The sequence below is a fragment of the Mixophyes fleayi genome, chromosome 6 (genome assembly GCF_038048845.1).
Source record: "Mixophyes fleayi isolate aMixFle1 chromosome 6, aMixFle1.hap1, whole genome shotgun sequence".
NCBI lineage: Eukaryota > Metazoa > Chordata > Amphibia > Anura > Limnodynastidae > Mixophyes > Mixophyes fleayi.
Window position 1 is genome coordinate 31,857,411 of NC_134407.1, and position 21,450 is coordinate 31,878,860.

At 39.1% G+C, this 21,450-nt stretch overlaps 1 protein-coding gene across 1 annotated transcript in view; it reads left to right on the top strand.

The window, feature by feature from the left end:
* The window catches only part of CFAP46 (cilia and flagella associated protein 46), a 182,671-nt gene that overhangs the window by 47,015 nt on the left and 114,206 nt on the right, over positions 1-21,450 (top strand). Inside the window, exons 21-25 of the mRNA XM_075178258.1 lie at positions 2,170-2,277; positions 7,613-7,776; positions 13,254-13,385; positions 16,474-16,639; positions 19,832-19,919. Coding sequence (XP_075034359.1) covers positions 2,170-2,277; positions 7,613-7,776; positions 13,254-13,385; positions 16,474-16,639; positions 19,832-19,919 — 658 coding nt within the window. The remainder of the gene's footprint in view (positions 1-2,169; positions 2,278-7,612; positions 7,777-13,253; positions 13,386-16,473; positions 16,640-19,831; positions 19,920-21,450) is intronic.

Below are 21,450 nucleotides of genomic sequence, written 5' to 3' on the forward strand. Positions count from 1 at the left end.
ATCACAAATATACTTGAGCTGAAGTCTACTTGCCAGTATTGGCACTGCTAAACAAGGAGGCGTAGAGTCTAAATGCGCCTCTAGTCTTTGCAAACGACCCCCCTGCAAGGGAGTTTGGAGTTTGCTGCAGAAGTCGCGCAGGTCGTGGCCCTCCAGGTTAGTCACCAGCGAAGTAGCGAGTGAAGAGGCGTGATTGTACAATCCGAAGTCGGGTCATGCGGACAACGAGGTACCAAAGGATGAGACAAAAGCGTAGTCAGGGAGTCAGAGGACAAACCAAGCGATCCAATCACCCCAAAGGAGATTCAGAAGCCAGAGAGGCAGTCAGGGTTCTGCAAAACAGACTGGAGTGCTGGAGCATAAGGGGACCTGTTACCCTGGCACTCTAATGGGGCCAGAGCTCTCCTTAAATAGGATATGAGAGCCTGTGATTGGTGATGAACAGGAAACAACTGACCGCCGGGGTGAGAGAGAGAAGCATCTCCGTTGCCTAGCAGAAACACAAAGGGCTAGATTTACTAAGCTGCGGGTTTGAAAAAGTGGGGATGTTGCCTATAGCAACCAATCAGATTCTAGCTTTCATTTATTTAGTACTTTCTACAAAATGACAGCTAGAATCTGATTGGTTGCTATAGGCAACATCCCCACTTTTTCAAACCCGCAGCTTAGTAAATCTAGCCCAAAGTCAGAAGGCAGGGAGAAGATGACCGTCCCCGGCACTTAGTAGATGTGCAGGGACGCAGTCTGACACTTACAATCTAAGAGGTGTGGGGAACAATTGGTACATAGTGAACTAATAATTGTATCTGGTGTGTGTGTGTGTGGGACGGGGGTTACTGTGAGCCAGAAGCATTATCAGTCACAAATAATAAAGCAACCATTGGAGACATTCCTGTGCAGCTACTGCTGGAGTGGTACAGTTGGAATGAGGAGGGACAGTGGAGGGTAAATGGATGACAAATGATCTGGTCATTGTAGAGATGGTAAGACAGCTGCTGGCAGTCGTAGCTGTTCTATTTATCTTAACTGAACCTTCTTCCTTTTGTGGTTTAGGAGAAATCCTTTCCTTATGTGCAGCATGGGCGCTGTTGTGATCAGCTATAAGCAGTTGTGTGGCCTGTATTTTTCTTTGCTCACTTCTGGATGTAGAGCAAGGACACTTGTTCCCCATGTGCACAGAAGTCGTGGCATCAGCTGCTATCACCAAGGACACCGCAGAGATAACCAGAGGAACAGAACCATCAGTTGACGTCCAGCAGCTGATTTGGTATTGCAGTCGATCTTCAAAACAATAGTGTCCTTGGAATGATGACACTCGTCTGCACTGCTTAGACATCCCTCACTGCCTTCACAAACTTTAAACTGTTCTATATTTGTGATAAGCTGAATATTATGGCACAGAGGTAATTAAAACTGCAGCCACCTCTAACTGCCATATTAAAATACTGCCAGCTTATGCATATAGCACACAAATACTGGGCAGCTGTATTGTTATACTGCAATTTATAGTTCAGCTAGGATGAGCCCCCTTACCTTAAATCTGTCCTCACATTTTAATTCCCCTTCCCCCCTGCAGCCCTCTCAACACAGTTTTGCCAAGGTGCAAAATTGCACCTTCCAACTAGATATACTCCTAGCATTATATGAGGCCATAAATGCACCCTTGAATTTCATTCTCTTGTAGCTAAACAAAGTTTTGTTTCTACATTTACCATGCAAGGAGGGGCATCAGATGACCTGAGTGCCACATGAAGTCCTCAGGGGGCTCACATGAAGCATTACTTCTCAGAGAACTTTCCTTTCTATGATCCTCTTCCTGGTGGCTGTGATGTCATAGGCGGACTGTAGCATATTAGCACTGTATATGAACCAGGTTAGTCTATGGGGAATTCTCCTCACCAGGTTGACTAACCAGTCACAGATTAATCTTCATGTTGGAATTCACAATATAATGCTTCTCCTCAAACATAATATATGCTTGCCTTACGGTAGCAAAGATCACTAGTGAGGCCGTGAAGAACTGCACGGTGCTGACTACTTTTTTTCCGCTGGTTTCATGTTTGTCAGTAAATATGTGGTTTATTAATTTGCAAATGAATCTGTACAAGTAGAAGCACAAGACCTAAGACTTTTAATGTGATTTTAATGGATTTATTATTTTTTTTGTAGGAAACTAATGAAGGACAAAATCCAATGACCAAAGTTCTTGTTGCATTAGAAATGTACGCATGTAATGGGTTAGGACTCATGGACTTTACTGTTCCAAGCCTGTCCCAGGTATGTATTTGGTAAAGTGAATTATGAATTATAGCCACATGTTTAAAACTCTATTTAAAATGTACATATCTGGTGCTCCCAGCTAGATGTCACACTTTCCTTTTTTGTTAATTTTGATAATGTAAGTCAGTGGCTGCCATGTGGTAAAAGAAGAAATGTATCTTAAAAAACAACAAAATTACAAACGAATCAATGCGTTTACCTCCCTCCAACTCATTGCTATACATGGGGGCAGGAGTAATTAAGGTGGGGTTGTCCAAAAGTAGACAACCTCTTTAATCCCCCTCCCCAGCATAACATACTCTATGGATGTGTTTTGGGGTTTAATTATAACAAATATAATGAGAAATCTCTTTGATAATTGATCCCCTTCATATTTTCTAGCAGTTTTCCTAGACCAACTTTAGAAAATGTATAGAGGTTTATTTCAAATGCATTAAATCAGTAAATCACTATCTACACTGTTTGAACATACACCACACCTAGAAGTATTGTTTACACCTTATGCCACAGGTATGAGTCTACAGTAGAGATGGGCGGGTCCGGTTCTCCGAGAACCGAACCCACCCGAACTTTGGGTATCCGAGTACCGAGCTGAGCAGCTCGGTACTCTCCCGCCCATTCCGAATCCAAATCGAGGCCGAACGTCATTGTGACGTCGTCGGATCTCGGGACTCGGTTCTCGCGATACTTCAACTTTATAAATACACGCCTCCACAGCAATCCATCGCCATTTGACAGAGGGAGAGAGCAGGGTGTAGTCATAGGCTAATTAGAGCAGGGACAGAGAATACCATATTGTTCTTGCAATTGCTCTAACCAAAATCGCTAGTGCAGAGAGGAGGATAGAGGTTTATTATTTTTTCTTCATATTTGGCACTCCCCAGCGCTTTTGGGGTGTCCCCCATAATTGTGCATTAATATTTCTGGCTGTCAAAAGTCATATCTGTCAGCAGTATCTACTAAATAATTTGTAGCACACCTCAGTGTTTTTGGGGTGTCCTCCCTAATTGTGCATTAATATTTCTGGCTGTCAAAAGTCATATCTGTCAGCAGTATCTACTCAATAATTTTTAGCACTCCTCAGTGTTTTTGGGGTGTCCTCCCTAATTGTGCATTAATATTTCTGGCTGTCAAAAGTCATATCTGTCAGCAGTATCTACTCAATAATTTTTAGCACTCCTCAGTGTTTTTGGGGTGTCCTCCCTAATTGTGCATTAATATTTCTGGCTGTCAAAAGTCATATCTGTCAGCAGTATCTACTCAATAATTTTTAGCACTCCTCAGTGTTTTTGGGGTGTCCTCCCTAATTGTGCATTAATATTTCTGGCTGTCAAAAGTCATATCTGTCAGCAGTATCTACTCAATAATTTTTAGCACTCCTCAGTGTTTTTGGGGTGTCCTCCCTAATTGTGCATTAATATTTCTGGCTGTCAAAAGTCATATCTGTCAGCAGTATCTACTAAATAATTTGTAGCACTCCTCAGTGTTTTTGGGGTGTCCTCCCTAATTGTGCATTAATATTTCTGGCTGTCAAAAGTCATATCTGTCAGCAGTATCTACTCAATAATTTTTAGCACTCCTCAGTGTTTTTGGGGTGTCCTCCCTAATTGTGCATTAATATTTCTGGCTGTCAAAAGTCATATCTGTCAGCAGTATCTACTAAATAATTTGTAGCACTCCTCAGTGTTTTTGGGGTGTCCTCCCTAATTGTGCATTAATATTTCTGGCTGTCAAAAGTCATATCTGTCAGCAGTATCTACTAAATAATTTTTAGCACTCCCCAGTGGTTTGCGCTCAGAATGGATTCAAAGCAGTCCACATATGATCTGAATGAGCAACCAGGTTCTGTCACCAGTCCTGATGTTAGTGTTCCCAGTACGTCATCTGGCCAAGGCGATGTCAAACAACAGAGTGTTTCCAAATTAGTGCAAAAAACAAAAACCAAAAAAAAATTTACTGTATTGAAGCGAAAAAGAAGTGTAACTGAGCAAAAGTTAAGTGACGATAAAAAAAAAATTGCAAGCATGCCATTCTACACACGCAGTGGCAAAGAGAGAATGAGGCCTTCACCTTTGGGTATTAGTGGCAGATCCCAAAAAGTTACCCAGCCTACAATTGGTGCACAACTACTGTTACGCGTCAAAGCCGAGCTGCAAGATAACAGTGAGGCATTACAGGAGAATATTTGCTCTGATTCACAAATGACAACAATCCCTGTGGAGAGTCCATCCAACAGTGGGATGTCTAATCGTGAGCATTCTGCTGATGTGTGCCTTAATAGCCCGAGTGTAGCCGGTGATACCCAAATTGAGGATGCCACTTTGGAATTAGAAGAGGATGAGGGGGAGATTTGTGTAGGCGACGAGGGCGCTAATGATGATGTTGATGATTATGATGCAGACAGATACCAAATTGCCTTTCTCAATTTCTATTTATATTCTAGATTATATAACGGCTGAATAGTTTTCTATTTTACTCCTAGTGGAGAGAGGATCTGATGCAGACAGATACCAAACTGCCTTTGTCCATTTCAATTTATATTGTACAGTATATAACGGCTGAATTTATTAGTATTTTATACAAGTGGAGGGTGGCCTAGAGAGACAAAAACCAAACTGGCTTTCTCCATGTCAATTAATATTGTACAGTCTATAACGGCTGGATTTTTTGGTATTTTATACAAGTGGAGGGGGGCCTAGAGAGACAGAAACCAAACTGGCTTTCTCCATGTCAATTAATATTGTACAGTCTATAATGGCTGAATTTTTTGTTTTTTTAAAAAAGTGGAGGGGGGCCTATAGAGACAGAAAGCAAACTGTCTTTTTCCATTTCTTTACATATTTAACTATAAGTGTAGGGTGTAATATACATTCAAAGACGATGGCTGCATTGCCAATATGCATAGATGGAGAGGAAGACAATCTGTTTTGTGTGTAGAATAAATGAAGGCCTACCAACGAAGAATTAAACAGTTTTTTTGGATGATTTATTACCTCAACAATTAGATTACTTATCTCTAAAACAGTTGGAGCACTAAATTGGGTTATTTTAGGCACAAAAACATGTATTTTCCAACAAAATAGCAAAACAAAACCAAACAAAACCAAAACCAAAACCAAAACACGCAATGGCGGTTTTGCAAAACCAAAACCAAAACCAAAACACGACAGTAATCCAGATCCAAAACCGAATCCAAAACCAAAACACGGGGGTCAGTGACCATCTCTAGTCTACAGTCTGTTCATATTTACTAACAGGGAAGTTGTTTTATGTTTCCGCCAATTGATTAGATGATTTTCAAGCAAATTTCAAAAGATGATTTCACCTTTTAGGTGGAAAATGTAAAAAAAAATCACCCCCACCCTCTTGTCTCCTCAACTGAATTTCGGAGAACCCACTTTGGAGTAGGCCACATCCAGTAGCTATATTGGCTCAGATTTAAGCACCCACCATTATATTAGTACAGACAGCCAACATTCAAAGTCATAGTGACCATCTTTATTCAGGCCATTCCGCCTGCTCCCTGAAGTGGCATTATGATTGGTAGATGGCGAGTCTAACATAAAGTTCTGCTGCAGCCCACTCAAAATCTCACCCTCTATTGTCGCAGTACAATTTTTTTCAGCAATCCCAGCGACGCAAAGACTGGGGTCCCAGCGAAGGGCATCCCACAAGTCCGTTATATTGAGCAAAAGGGCTGGAACATGGAATTATTATTTAGTAGTCAGGACTACTATTTAGTTTGTTGCTACTTTATTGTACTGCAGAGAAGCTGATAAGTTTAAATGTCATAAAACAGTAGCTAAATGCATACTAATAATTGTATTACCAATTGGGAAGTTAAGAGTGAACATCTCCTTTAATAAACGGTTGTATAAGGATTTGAACTTGGGTCATTGAACAAGCCGCTCAATGTCATAACTACTGTACACATGAACCACTAGACTCCTACTTCTTTGTATGCTAATATAGGAGACTCATTGTCCTCTATTTATACTTGTCATCTCTTCTGGAATGTCTGGAAGACTTCTGAAATAGATTCCTGAGAGAGTCTGGCAATCTCGCTCAAGTCAGTCAGACATAAAAGCGCAGTACGGAATACAGCACCCTGACGCACTTTGTGTAATCGTGCTCAGTGCACCACAACATGATAACGAGTTTCAAGTCGCCATGGTCGTCCACCCACAGCAGCATCATAACGCAATTTGCTACTTTGCGCTGCTGTTGGTGAAGCTTTCTTTCCGGAGTCACATAATTAAGTCCTATCCAACCCGGCTTCATGGAGACATTCTGTGCATCTCCCTGATCTAGGTCTGAAAAGTCATCAACTATACATTTATTCCATGGAATCAGAGCAGCAAGAAGCCAACTGTAATCTGTGTTCCTAAGTGTCAGAAGAATTTGGCTGTAATCATAAATAAAATATTTTTCAGTAACCTATGGCACTAGGTTATTACTGAAAATGTGTTTTTTTTTTTTATGTTTTATGTTTTTTAAATTGCAACCTTATGGTTTCAGATTGTAAAAGGGGCGGGGCTTCTCTTTTTTCACCCCAGTAGATTTATTTAGAAAAATGTGCAGATGAGTGACATGTACAAGGCACCATATAGGTGTACACATGGCAGCACACAGGACAAGATATTTATAGGCATATCCAACTTATTTTTAATTATGGTGTAGGACAGTAGTCGAAGTGGGGGATCATCTTTATCATCAACATTTATTTATATAGCGCCAGCAGATTCCGTAGCGCTTTACAATTGGGAACAAACAGTAATAAAACAATACTGGGTAATAAAAACATACATAGACGTAGGAAGACCCTGCCTGCAAGTTTAATCTATGGGGATTGTAAATCTATCAAATTCCTTACACTTACATTTTCCATACCACCACTTATAATTTTCTACTTCGTCCACTGGTTAAGGATAGAACGCTTCATTTTTTATATGTATACTCTCAACACTATTATTGTCCAATACTGTTTTTTGTTTGTTTTCTTAATACAAATTTGGCACATTTACCTCTGCTACTGTGATTTTTGCCAGTTGATCCAAACGATTAAAAGTATACCCCTAAAATTCTCTCTTAGGGAAAAAGCTTAACTATGGCCCTGAAATATACAGTTAATTTAAATATTGTTAACAATTTATTATTTTCGCAACCATTCCTAACCAACAAATAGAAAATGTGTATATAATATTTTTGGATTTGAAATCAGTACAAATAATTTCATTTTACAAAAGCTGTAAAATGGTTCTTTAAATGGAGAATAATGCTTACATGTACAATACAACTGTGAGCTATTATATGTTCATTTTTATGTAACCAGGTGTTGAAAATGGCTTTGGAATGCAATTGGACAGAATCCTTAGTTGAACTACAGGCACTGACCAGATTGGGGCACTTTGCTTACAATGCCTGCGACCTAGAACTAGCAGTAACCTGTACCCAGAGAGCACTAAAGCTTGATGAGGTGATGAGAAAACAGGATGTGTAAGTATATTTCTAGATGCTTGTCCTAATCAGTAATTACAAACATTGTAGATCTAAACTAAATTGTAACCTACAAACCAAGTAAATTGTACTTTTGCCCTTCTAAACACAAAATATCACTTAATACCAGCGTTCGCTATTTTATATAATGAAATATTCCTTAAATTGTCATAGTAAGTATCAGTACATTAAGCAAACTATTGATCTGATGCAGGGGGAGACCTAGGGCCTGATTCATTAAGGATCTTAACTTGAGAAACTTCTTATTTAAGTCTCCTGGACAAAACCATGTTACAATGCAAGGGGTGCAAATTAGTATTCTGTTTTGCACATAAGTTAAATACTGCCTGTTTTTTCATGTAGCACACAAATTGTGTGAATGTGCCGGTAATGTACTCAGCCTTTGTTTGCACTCCCCTTCCCTCCCTAGTTCCACCCCTCCAGTCATAAGGAGAAGCAATTTACACTACCCAAACTAGCATAGGTACATCTCTGCATCCGACCCTCAGTGTTTCTGCCCATTTCCCAAGCCAATGACCATCCTTAAGAGAGAATTGCTTGCTCCCCTGGAGTCTCCCAATAATTTGTGAGTCTTCCGGAGTCTCCAGAAGAGAAGGCAACTATTCTATTAACTGACTTGACTTTTACTTTTATACTCCTGGGTGTAAATGTATGAAGCTCCGATTTGTGCAAGACGCTGGGAATCAGCGACTTTGCGGAGGAAATTTAAAGCAGCGATGGCTTGTAAAGGCAAGTTTGCCTTTACAAGCCATTGCCGCTTTAAATTTCCCCTGTAAAGTGGCACTTGCAGAAATCGGAGCTTCATACATTTACCCCCTGCTGTCTAAAATGAGAATTATTGTTGCTGAATGGTCTCCACATGCAAATGGTCATTTTTAAAAAAAATGATTGGGAGCTTTATAATATTTGGTCAAAAACAATGTTCACAACTAAATGTATTTTCTAATGAAAAGCAGCATCTTGGTCCAATGTCTGTAAATGTGCAGTGATGGATTTTGTTTTGTTTTTATGCACATGATATACATTATAATGTGATGTTGTTTTCACTTGTGCCAAAACAAACGTAATCTTAATGCATCTCTTCCTGGTGAATGGTTTTATCAATAAATGAAAGGTTGTTTACAATACATGGACTCCTCATACAATAGAAAAGCTGCCGGCAAATAAGGCATTACATGAAAAAGTGTGAGACTATTGAAAGCTCACATTTATGTGATCATACTGTACTTTCATTCATAGGCAAATCTGAAATGAAAGGTAACACTGACATCTGCTGTCTAAACATATTATTACATGTTTACTTTCTATATTAAATAAAAAGTACTGTGAATGACTTTCATGCTGTTCAGGTATTTAATAATACTAAATAATAGGTATTGTATTTTTATTATTTGAATTTTATTTATGTACCGACATAATCATTTTGTTCTACTTTTGTAATTTCTTGTTTATATATTTGAGTTATATGAAGTAATCTGAATATTTAGTACATATTTTAATATGTTCCTATTACAAGCTGCCCTGTCTCACCTATCATTAGCTCTGGCCTAAGGTGAAATGATCCTTACAATGAAACCATAGGCTCACAAAACAAATGTTAGTTTATGATGCCTATTTTTATTTTACCTTTATTTATATCATCCTCACCATTTATCTATATAGCGCCACTAATTCCGCAGGGCTGTACAGAGAACTCGCTTACATCAGTCCCTGCTCCATTGGAGCTTACAGTCTAAATTCTCTAACACACACAGACAGACAAGGGTCAATTTGTTAGCAGCCAATTAACCTACCAGTATGTTTTTGGAGTGTGGGAGGAAACCGTCCTTTAGTGTGAAGATTTAGGGGAGATTGGAGGAAGGAGGACTCCAAATCCGAACTTGCGAAAGCAGAGATGAAGTTGATATATTCAATGGGAACCCTAATACCTCATGGTCTTAATTCAGATTTTGAAGTTAAATGGTTTTTATAATTTATATGTTGTATTTTCTTTGGTATTTCTTTCCATAAGTAGGGAATTTATCGATCACCTATGTAATAGGAGAGTACATGAGGATAAAGTTAATATGTGTAATCACAATCTACACTCCATTTTATATATGAGTACAATTTTGATGAGTACTGTGGGTATCTTTATACCAGTTCTTTCCATCCAAGTATGTCTTACTACATTTTAAGGGGATTTTAGTTTAATAACGATAGAAGCGTTACCATCAAATTTTAGTGGAGTAAGAGAAGACTGATTCTGATACAATGTCGTATATAAGAAAAGAAGAAATATATCCTTCTAGATATGGGACGATATGTATAAGATTTATGTCTCGTCAAGTGATTATATACTTGCATGTTGTAGATAGTGTATGTGGAGTTTTTAAACAATTGCTTCACTTGCAGTTTATAGTGATATGAACTTTTTACGTTTATAGTGGTTTCCTTAGTAACCATCTGGATAGCCTGATTGGTTAAGATTTAGTAGGAGGAGGATGTTTTAGGAGTGATATCAGATGGCTAACCAATAAGCTTATTTAGAAAGAAAGTTTTTTATTTATGATTTGTATTTTTGTTTTTTAAACGTATGTTTTTTGTACATAAAAAATTGGACACTTGTCCTGCTAAACTTAATGAATGAGGCACTTTTACCGGCATCGCTCGTGTCTTGCCATATTCGGAGTTATCTCCATAGCTACAATATGGTAATTTGAATACTCTGATTGGACAGAAGGAGTTTAAAAGAATGGAATTGTGATTGTAACTGCATTGCCTTGATAAAGATTCACAGAATTGAAACGCGTCGGCAAGGGGCGGGTACTAACAGAGAGACACTCATCTGCAAGTGTTTGGACTTAGTTCACATATCAGCGGTGCGTGGATTTTCTCAGCTGGCGCCTGATTGTTTTTGAGAGGGTGTAAAAGTCTATCCGTACGTGCCTGTTTTTATTCTAAACGGGGTAAGAGTCCAACCTCACACAGAGGTGTCCCGCAGTTTGTTTTATATAAAGGAGAAGCAACTTTTATGTTTTTGTTTTACTGGTTGTCATTAAATATGTGATTTATATTGGGATAATGCACCATATTGCTTTTATTTTTTCTATCTGGCATTTATAATGAGGTGATATCCCGAGAGGATTCATATAACACACCATAAAGACGTTTCAGTGTATCCCTGATACATGTGTGGGCAACTGCTGGAAAACTACTCTATGTAAGTGTATTTCCCGTGTGGGTGCCCATTATTCACGTGGTGACAACATCAACTATAAAAACCACTTACATTGATAGTTGCCGGTGTATGGAGTTTCTGCATTGTTTTAGATAACACTAAGATGTGCTTTCTCTTATGATCTCTCCTATGTACATGAAAATTTACGAGAGAAAAACACTTTCTCTCTGAGCTTTTTGGAAGAGGGTAGAGACATATTATTCTATGTACTGTGGAAACCCAGCATTCAACATTGTTTTTCAATCAGTCCTAAGGAGAATATCATCTTTGGCTCTTGGAACTTATGAACTGATATTGTGCATTAAGATCCATTTACCTGGCATAAGAATATTTAACTATAATTTGTATAGTCAGCGCCGTACTTTTTGTCCAAATTGTGTGTAATTTAGTGTGAAAGAGTTTATAAAAACCTGTGCTGAGAGTTAAGAATGCATTTAGTAATGCCATCTCTCCTCCTGTTTCCACCACTTCTAACTCTGCTCTCCAGCTACTTAGCCCTCCTCCTTGAGGGTCCTCCACCCCACGTCCACTCTCGCTCCCTCCTCCCCCCTGGGGGTCTTCCGCGCCCTCCTTCTTGGGCCCCGTCGTTTGCGGATCCTCCCTCCCCCTTCCCTGCCCTCTCTAGCTGTGCATTGAGCTTATTGAGTTACTGTGCTTACTGTTTACTGTACTGTGCTGTCTCCCATTGTATTGTAATTTGTTTGTCCCTGTACGGCGCTACGGACACCTTGTGGCGCCTTATAAATAAAAATTAATAATAATAATTTAGTAAGCATATTTGTAGGGATTTATTGTATGTTGACATTGGGAACTAATTCAAGCAGAGCAAAGATAAAGCAGGATTTGTACAACTTAGCAGCTATCTATGTCGTTAGGAATGACCAGTTTTGGCTAGGGTTATATCTAAAGGTTCTTTCCCTCATCGGTCAAAATGCATATTTTATTACTAGTATTTGGTAATGCTAGTAAACGCATGTAATCAGGTGCTAGATAAAGCATGTTATCAGGTATCCATTACCATACTATCAATTCCAATAACCCTATACCCACTGGAATTTTCACTTCCGGATCAGAAGCATTTGCATTGTGGTGCCGATTTTTGGCCACTGCGTACTCCATTTACAGTCATTGAGCCCCCGGACTGTACACACAATCATGTTTGACAAATGGGGCCTGATTCATTAAAGAAAGTAAAGCAAAAAAAATTGTAACTTTGATCCTTGGAAAAACCATGTTGCAATGCAAGGGGTGCAAATGAGTTTATAATTTTGCACACATGGAAAATGCTGACTGTTTTTCATGTAGGACGCAAATACTTGATAGTTTTATTTTTACATTGACATTAAAAGTTGATCTAGGACATGATTTACTCCAATTATAAATCTGTCCTCACATTTTAAATTTACCTCTCGCTCCAATGCAACATGGTTTTGCCAAGGTGCAAAGTTATACATTTTTTTGCTGTACTTTCCTTAATGAATCAGGCCCATGGTGTCACTGCCGGTTAATGCAATGGCAGTGAGTGACCAAAGTACAAAGAACATGGAAGGGGTGGGAAGAAGGCTGGCTTTGCTTCCGTTTTGTATTTAAAATTTTAATAATGGAGGTTACAAGGACGAGGAGAACGTGACTAACTGGTTGTGAAGTATGGTTAACACAGATAAACTCTGGTCTACCCAGAGATTATTTATCTTGTGGTGCAGCTCATCCAAGACTATTAATCAGTGTTGCATTATAATACCTTTGTCAGGAAAGCCCATTCCACCCTGTGGTTTAACAGTGACAAGTAATGAGAGTTTCAGTCTTGGTTGTCTGCCTATTCAGATTAACTTAATAAATCCTGATTGCAGGATTTGGAAGAAGCTTTGAGGGGCACAAAGCGAGAAGGCCTGTAGCAGGTATTGGAGTCTTATAATGATATTAATTATAAGAATGTTGCAACATCCAACCCAACAGAATTTTGGCAAGACCAACAGGTCTAGAGGGATCCTTTGGTTTATCGACGATATATTACTTACATTGTACTAGTGGCACCAGTTATTGCCAACAAACTTTTGTATTCCTTTCATAATTGTGTCAACTTTCAGGGCAATTAAATACATTAACAATTAAGTAAAAACATATTGATATTTTATAACTGTTTTTAAATGGATAATTACAGATGACAGTTAAATGTACATTCTCTGATGGCCATGTGCTGTTTATGTAGTTAGTAAATCATTTGTTACTATTGTAGGCAGAGTTCAACACTGGGATGCGAATTGTTGAGCACCGCGTCCTGCGTTCAGGGTCAAAGCATAATGGACAATTTGGCTGGAAAAAAACACTTGCGTCTTTCAGCCATTAAAGCCTTTGAAATAAGTGCAAGGTACGTTTAATTTTGTAATACTTTCATTAAAAGATATTCTTGTTAAAATTGAGTCATTGTGGTAGGTCCAAAATAGTCAAACTGAAAACTACAAATAGAACATATGTTCTCCTAAGTGTTGTGTGTAATAAAGCATACAACCAATGGGTATCAAAGAGTTATTATTGCCATTATGTGGAGTTACAAAAATCTTTATACTGACACTATAGAATGTAGCAATCGTAGTTATGATCTAGAAAGGCAAAATCTTGCAGAGTCATGTAGCTGCTTAGAATAATATTAATAACTGTGTTTCACATATTTTTGGGTGGGAAGGCTGGATCAGGTAATGTAAGATATCTTTTTGCAAAGGAGTGTGCCGGGATTCATGCAGTGTGCCGGGATTCATGCAGTGTGCCGGGATTCATGCAGTGTGCCGGGATTCATGCAGTGTGCCAGGATTCTGTTCTTAACCTGTGAAGTGCTTAAGCTTCTCTCCACCTCCGCAGCATAATATTTGCTTGCTGCAAATCTGCCAGTAAGGAGCTAAACCCTAGTGTCAGGTAATTCAATACAATATACAAGCAGAAGAGCAGTTCAAACAACTGAGCTTATTTGCATATGTTACAAACATCCAGAGTCAAGCTGGGTACTCATGCTTTTCACCCAATTGTCATGCCAATCACATGATAAATGACTGCTAGGTCCATATCGTGTTAGTGTGTACGCTCCTATGATCATGTTTTATCATACCAAAGCACATCGTAGCGTTTGATTGATTTTATAAACTGACTAAAAATTACTATCATCGATGGAACGATGTTGTGCAATTTCTGAAGTGTGTATGTACTCAGGACCAGCAGTGTAGACAGATCTCCATAGAGTTTACAGAATCACAATGTTTTCAGCAGATGGTTATGACAGATGAAGAGCACAGATCTGACGGTAAATCATGTAGGTCGTGAACACGAATCGACATGCTGATCAGGACTTTTAATATTGGTAAAATTGTTACAAATATATAGTTGTGAGAAATTTTCAGTAGTGTGTACCCAGCTTAACTGATGATCATAAACAGAGAAAACACAGCTTGCATCTGATAAATAAGCACAGAACAAAGTCTCAAGTAATGATAGTATCTGTCAGCTGTAATGAGTTAACTATCTCGAGAGACACAAGCAGTCTGTAGTACTTAACACAGAATAATAAAAGATCAGATAGTAGAAACAGACACAGTACTCACATGATTCAATATTTGTTATTGAGAGTATCCAATATTCCTGGTAAGCTGAAGGCAACAAAACTCCAAACGCAAGTGAGATAAGCCCAGAGCCCCTCAGTGTGGTATCAGCAGGCAGAGTGACATAGAAAAAGTTCCTTACTAGCCAGCAGCCAATTTTTCTATATATGCAAGTTAAAGCTGTGGTACTCGCAAAGAGATTTCAAAGTTGGATGCCAGAATGCTGAGTTGGAGTAGTAATACTGTTTTGCCAATATACATAGTCTGAAGTCTTTATATGCTGGTTGCTAAGGTTGTAGAGTCTGAAGTCTTTATAGGTAAAGTCAGAGTTGAACCAGAAACCGGTACACTGATGAATCTCAGAGAGCACACTGTGCAGAGTATACTCTGTCACTGATAAAGAAGCATAGAACAGGACGGGTTTTAGACTCCAGTGGTCCAATGGTCACTGACTCATGCTCATCACATCTCAAGAGGCAATCCCAATATCCTAACAACTGGGCTAGGTGAAATGCTGGAGCAGGCAGTGCCATTACTTAGTTGGAGATAGGTCCTGAACACATAAATATATGGACAATTGTCTTTTCACAAATAGTAGATGTTCAATAGGGTCAGAGGTCACAGACACTTTTTCTGAGCAATGTAGAATGTCAGGATCTGTTTACAGATATATGTACTGGTAGGTTTTCCTTTAATTTCATTTGGAATGATGAAAAACTGGAAAGTTGGTTTTACAACTGATAAAATATAGGGCCTATAGACGTCTATTGAAATATCAGTGTTACCAATTTATTAAAACTTGAAAAGTAAAGCTTTGTGCAGCAAAGTAATGCCATCTTCAATGTGATCCACCTGAAGCCTCTCCGGTTTTGCTGGATCCCTCCCGGGTGAAGTTCTCAATTTGCTGGCAGCGTTCACTGCCAGTGAACAGATAAAAAGGTTTGTGGAGGGGATCTTTGCCATGGATCTCAAAGGAGTAAATTGGTAAATTACAGCGTTACTACATTATGTAGTGTTGCGATTGATAGGAAGTCCCAGATGAGGAAACCACCATTTTGTGCCATTACTAGGAAAAAATTGTCCTGTGTAGACATTCTCTTTAAAAAGCTCCATTGAACTGGTAAGCACTATGTAAACATTGTAAAAAATAAAATTTCAAGTGCCAGTTATAACAGATATATGTACAAGTAACTTGACCGCGTAAGAGATCCACATTACTAGTGAAATTGTGCCACATAATAAAATTGTCTTTAAAGGCTTACTCAATGGTTTACCTGATTTATTACAGTATTGCCCCTAGCCTAACAAATCATTCTTGTACCAGAACCGCCTCTTTCCAATAGGTACCAGGAACTGCCTAAGTTATTTTCGGTTTGTTTGTATACCAGAACAGTGGAATGATGTCCTGGGTGTATATGCAGCACCGCTGTAAAGAGCTTCTTGTCAGTTGATAGATCATGGGGAATTATATACTTAAGAAATAGTGGAATTAGGATTTAAAGGGTAGATCCATCTAATAATTATCTTATATCCCACCTGCGTCCAATTCTATGTCAAGGACGCTCACAGTTTAGGAGAACTCCCCTTCATCAGAGCTGCATCTAACACAGAACTGTTTGAATTTGAACCTCTCCTGGTTATCAACCACGGGACAAGAACTGCTGTAGTGGAGGCAGGACTAAGATCTCTTGAGGTGCAGAGGTCCCTGGCTTGGAACTTTAACAGCTTTGCTAGTTTTGGGGAGGCCGTGTGTTGGGTGAAAAATTATTTTTAGATGGATCTACCCTTTGACCTCACATACATAAAGTTGATCAGTATATTTTGCATATTTTATGGTGTGTGGCTCATTTTGTTATCTTCTATCTTTAGATTTGGTGGTGAAGCTGGCAACCTCCCTCTGACACTACAGGCGGCTAAACATTTCTGGCATGCTTGCTCTCCGCTGACAGTATCTGCTAAAGAGCGAGAGACCCTAAAGGATTCTGTTATAGGTGTTATTCAGGCCCTCACCGAAGCTAACAAAAAACATAAACAGGTACATAGGTCATAGGTCACTTTATAGTGAGTTATCTATTGATATAACTAAATCTCTCATTAACAAAAATAAAATGCTGTATAGTTAGATCTATTTTCACAGTTGTGTCCAGATAACAGTATAAGGTAATTTCTCAATTTACACTTTTATGCAGAACACTATAGAACACATAAATGAGATTTTTCCTCTTCAGTCCTCCATGGCAGTCATTACAATGGGTAGGCTCCTTTTCCAGTTTAGGTAGAGACAGGTTAACTCAAAACAGCCCCATACCCTAAAGGAGGCAGCTCTTCCTCTTGCCCTGGGTCTTCCCTGTCTTCACTATAGGTAGGTCTGGTAGTGTTTTTTTACTTACTGTAGTCCATGCTCTTACCTTCTATGCGTAGCTGGCGCTTAACCATGAGTGGTAATTTTGGACACCATTACTTTTTACGCAAGGACGAAGGCATCAGCAGAGGTGGCATAGAGAGCCCTCTGGTTGCACCCTTGAGAAGCTGTCATGAGATGCGGACGCCGGTCAAAATCAGGAGATTTTGCATCCGAGGGCCGGCCCTAACAGCGCTGAAACCGAGCGGCCCGGGGGACCGATGCCCCCCGGGCCAGCCCGCCCCTGCCAGGAAGACAATACAACAGGTAGAATATACCTGCTGCACCTAAACAGTCCTTTCAGGCACTCAGACTTAAACAAGGGAGTTCAAACCAGGGAGCTCCACAATGACTATTGCCATGGACAGTTTCTTTTAATACCAGTAGGGGGGATAATCTCACAATGCGCAGAAATAAGGACCCACTTTAACGCAGATCAATGGGTCTTGAACATTGTAAGGAATTGATACAAGAGTTTCATCAGTATCCCAAATGGATTTCATCGTATAATCCAGGACTCAGTCAGTTTTTCCTACGATTCTGGATTTGACAACAAGTTGGTCCGTACCAGTAAGTCTATTCTCAGGACCATCGGCGAAGGGGATTTTCTCATGTTCATACACCTTCAGGATGCCTATTTTCATAGCTCTTTTGCAGTTCATCACAGGAAATTTCTCAGGTTCTTCTCTTTCATTTCACATGATTGCCCTTTTGCCTGGCAACATTCACGAGAACTTTTACTTAGGTGCTAGTTAGTCTGGTGGCGAAATTAAGAAAGTGAGGGATCAGGGTATGGCCTTGTATAAACAATACACTTCTGGTGGGGAGCTTGGACCACATTGTCAACTGCAGGACAGCTCAAATGATAGCCTTTCTGCAAGAACATGGCTAGATTCTGAACAGGACAAAAAGTCATCTTATCTCTTCACAAATAAAGTTTTTGGGGTTCCAGATAAACACTATACAGAACAAGGCATCTCTGTCATAGGCGAGGCATGTCAAGATCCAGTACCTGACACATCAACTACAGACTTATAACAAAATATCGAAGTGATCATTCCCTTTTGGCGCTGCCATCCATGGCTTCCTGTAGCCCGGGAGATTTTCCGGGAGCAACCATGGCCTCTGCCTCTTTGGCCAGGTCTCTACACCAAGGCACGATTCTTTATCCAAATCTAGAGCTGTTAGCTTTACTGGCATGTAGATTGAACTGGAACTGCTCAGGCATAAGGAAGCCTAAGAGAAAGGGATCAACACACTTTTCAAGCAATAAAGAAGAACCCTTCGATAATCGAATACAAAATTTAGAAGAAATGTATCACATGGTGTAACTAACTTCAATCCAAAAGCAACAACTATTCCACAGATCCCTGACTTCCTTCAAGATAGTGTCAGCAAATGTCTTGCCTTATCTAAACTCAGAAGGAGTGTTTTTTTAGATGCCAAGTTAGCTTAGAAAAGAGGATCCTTCCCTCTATTAGGTTATTTGTGGCTCCGTGGGACCTCAACTTGGTGCTCAACACTCTGATATCTGACCCTTATGAACCACTACAAGAGGTTCCTCTGACATGGATAACATAATGCAGGGTTGTAGCATTACAAACACTATGGTGCACGGACCCCTGAACATGTATGCAAATAAAGTGGTACTTAGAGTCAATCCAAAGTTTGTGGCAAATGCAGTATAATTACTAAATTGAACATTAATCAGGAGGTCGCACTGCCATGCTTTTGTCCACAACCTGGTCATGAAAAGGAAAGAACACTGCACTCATTGGACTCGGTAGGGGGAATTTTCATATATTTATCCATTACTGAAGGATTTAAAAGCATGGAAAAAACTTTCTGTAAATCCTACGGGATCTCGGAATGGGTGTGACCCTTTTAAACAAGACATTTCCACATGGATCAGATAAGTAAGTATACATACATACAACAGGACCAGGCATCCAACAGGAATAGGCAGAAGGTGCCAGAGATACTGAGAGCCTATTAAATTTGGGCAGTAGCAGCTTCTTCAGTGAGGAAGGCTTCAACGGCAGAACTTTACAAAGCACTTGGATGGACATCAAACCTCTGCTAGTCATTAGCATCTACATGTCTTTTGCTCTATTGACTCTCAGTTTGGGAGACTTGTTCTCCACACAGCCACTGAATAAATCCTTCATGTGTCCTGTTGATGTTGTCCTGATTTGTTCATTTGTGGGCCTCCCTACTGTATTGCTTAGGAGCATCCCATTGTAATGGCTGCCATAGAGGATAGAAGAGGAAAATGTGAATTATGATTACCAATAATTAATTCTCCCCAAAAAATTCAATTGGCAGTCAGCTTCTCTCCCATGCTTGGTATGTGTATAAAGCTTGGGAAGTCACTCAAATACATAGAAGAGGATTAGCTGCCTTATATATTGTCTGGGAGTATTTTTACTTAGCCTGTCTGTACCTAAACTGGAAAGGGTGCCTACATATTGTAATGGCTGCCATGGAGTATTTTGAGGAAAATGAATTAACAGTAACCATAGTTCACATTTTAATGTTCAGCTTTTTTTATAGCAAATTTATAGCAACTCCAAATTTGTGACAAACTCTGCATCAGGCCCTGTGTTCAAAAAATTATATAAAAAACTAATTTTTCTATGAAAAAATACCTTTAAGTAAGTGGAGCCTTATTCACAGAGCTTAGTCAAGTCAGTGGTTCAGTTATTTAATAAATATCAGTCACCTTTTCAATAAGGTGAAAGGCATTGAGAGTACAAAACTACCCTGCAGGTATGCTTACGGGATGGCCTTAAACTCAGGCATTAATAATACATTTTCTTTTGCTAGGTGTCAGAAAATGATACCACGTTATTTCACCTGTGGTCTACCATGGATGTTCAAAGCTGTACACTGCATTCTCCAGATAATCCCAAAGGTATGCCATGAATTATTAAAGCTTTAGAAAAAACTAGATCTGTCAGACATTGTCATATTTTTTTGTTAAGCATTAACAAAATGTCAGTTAACTCACAATATGCGATCAGTCTCTGCTGACATTGTGTATTATTTTATAGTGACCAATCTCAGCTTTTTTTATAAGATTCAAAACACATAACACACATGATTTGGTAACTTTTTGATAAAGGAGATGTAACCTACAGTATAGCTGCTGGATGATGGGTTGTTGTTTAGTTCAAAAGGTGACAAAGGAGAAGTGTTGTGCTACATCCCTATAATTTAAGTTCTGCCTTCACCGACACCTCACTTACAACACTTTTTCAATGACATTCCACAGCTCCAATACCTCTGTCACCTGAAGGACACCTTTGTGCCGGAGTTGAAGCGTCAAATGATTTTAACATAGTGGTGACTTACAGTATTTTCCTGATCATACATCAATACCAGGGGGTATATTTACTAAACGGCGGGTTTGAAAAAGTGGAGATGTTGCCTATAGCAATCAATCAGATTCTAGCTGTCATTTATTTTGTGCATTCTACAAAATGAAAGCTAGAATCTGATTGGTTGCTACAGGCAACATCTCCACTTCTTCAAACCCGCCGTTTAGTAAATCTAGCCCCAGAAGTTTTTTGGTCCAAAGGATAACATAAAATCTCCAAGTCCATCCCCTTCCTCCATGTACTAGAGACAGCAGATATAAGAGACCACAACCAATAAAATGCTGACGCTTAAAACGTTGTTTTTTTTAGATTATAAGACATAGGAACAGGTTGCCCGTCTTTGTGTCAAAAAGTTATTCCTATCATTCAAAAAAATACAATAATTTCTCCAGTATTAGAAACAGAGATAGATGATGAACTGCATCCAGCAGACCAAAACCACTGTTGAATAAAAGCAATGGTTTCAGGGACATAATATAAATTTGAGGAAAAAAAGAGCACCTCAAGCCTTATATCCAATTTGTTTGGCCCATCTGTCTAAAACTGGTCCGGTTTAGGAATGGACCACACATGTGGTTCATAGTACCATATTGTTTAACCCTCTAAGCTCACATTGTTCACCTGCACTGACGTTATAGAACTAAAAGGAAAATATTTAACTGTAAGTGACAAAGTCTTTTATTATTTTATAACAAAAAAACACTTTGCACATTTTTAAAATAATGCAGAAAGTGACAGTTACTAAATGAAAAATCTAAAGACACAGCAGCACAGCTTTTTATTATAAGCCTGTCTGTCTGCCTTGTGCTTATTACACTTATTTCCTGGTTTGGGACATACCTCCATGCAAATGGCCTGCATCACCTTTTGGGGAATTGCAGGTTCAAAGGGAGATGGGGGCATGGAAAATGTAGAAAGGTCATTTCAGAATCATTCTTACTAGTACTTTACAATCACACTCTTAATTAATAACAACACCTTCTCCTAAAATGCTGCTCATTTAAACAGAATACATCCCACTATCGTACATTTAATGTGTTTATTATATTAGTTTTTTTTGCACAT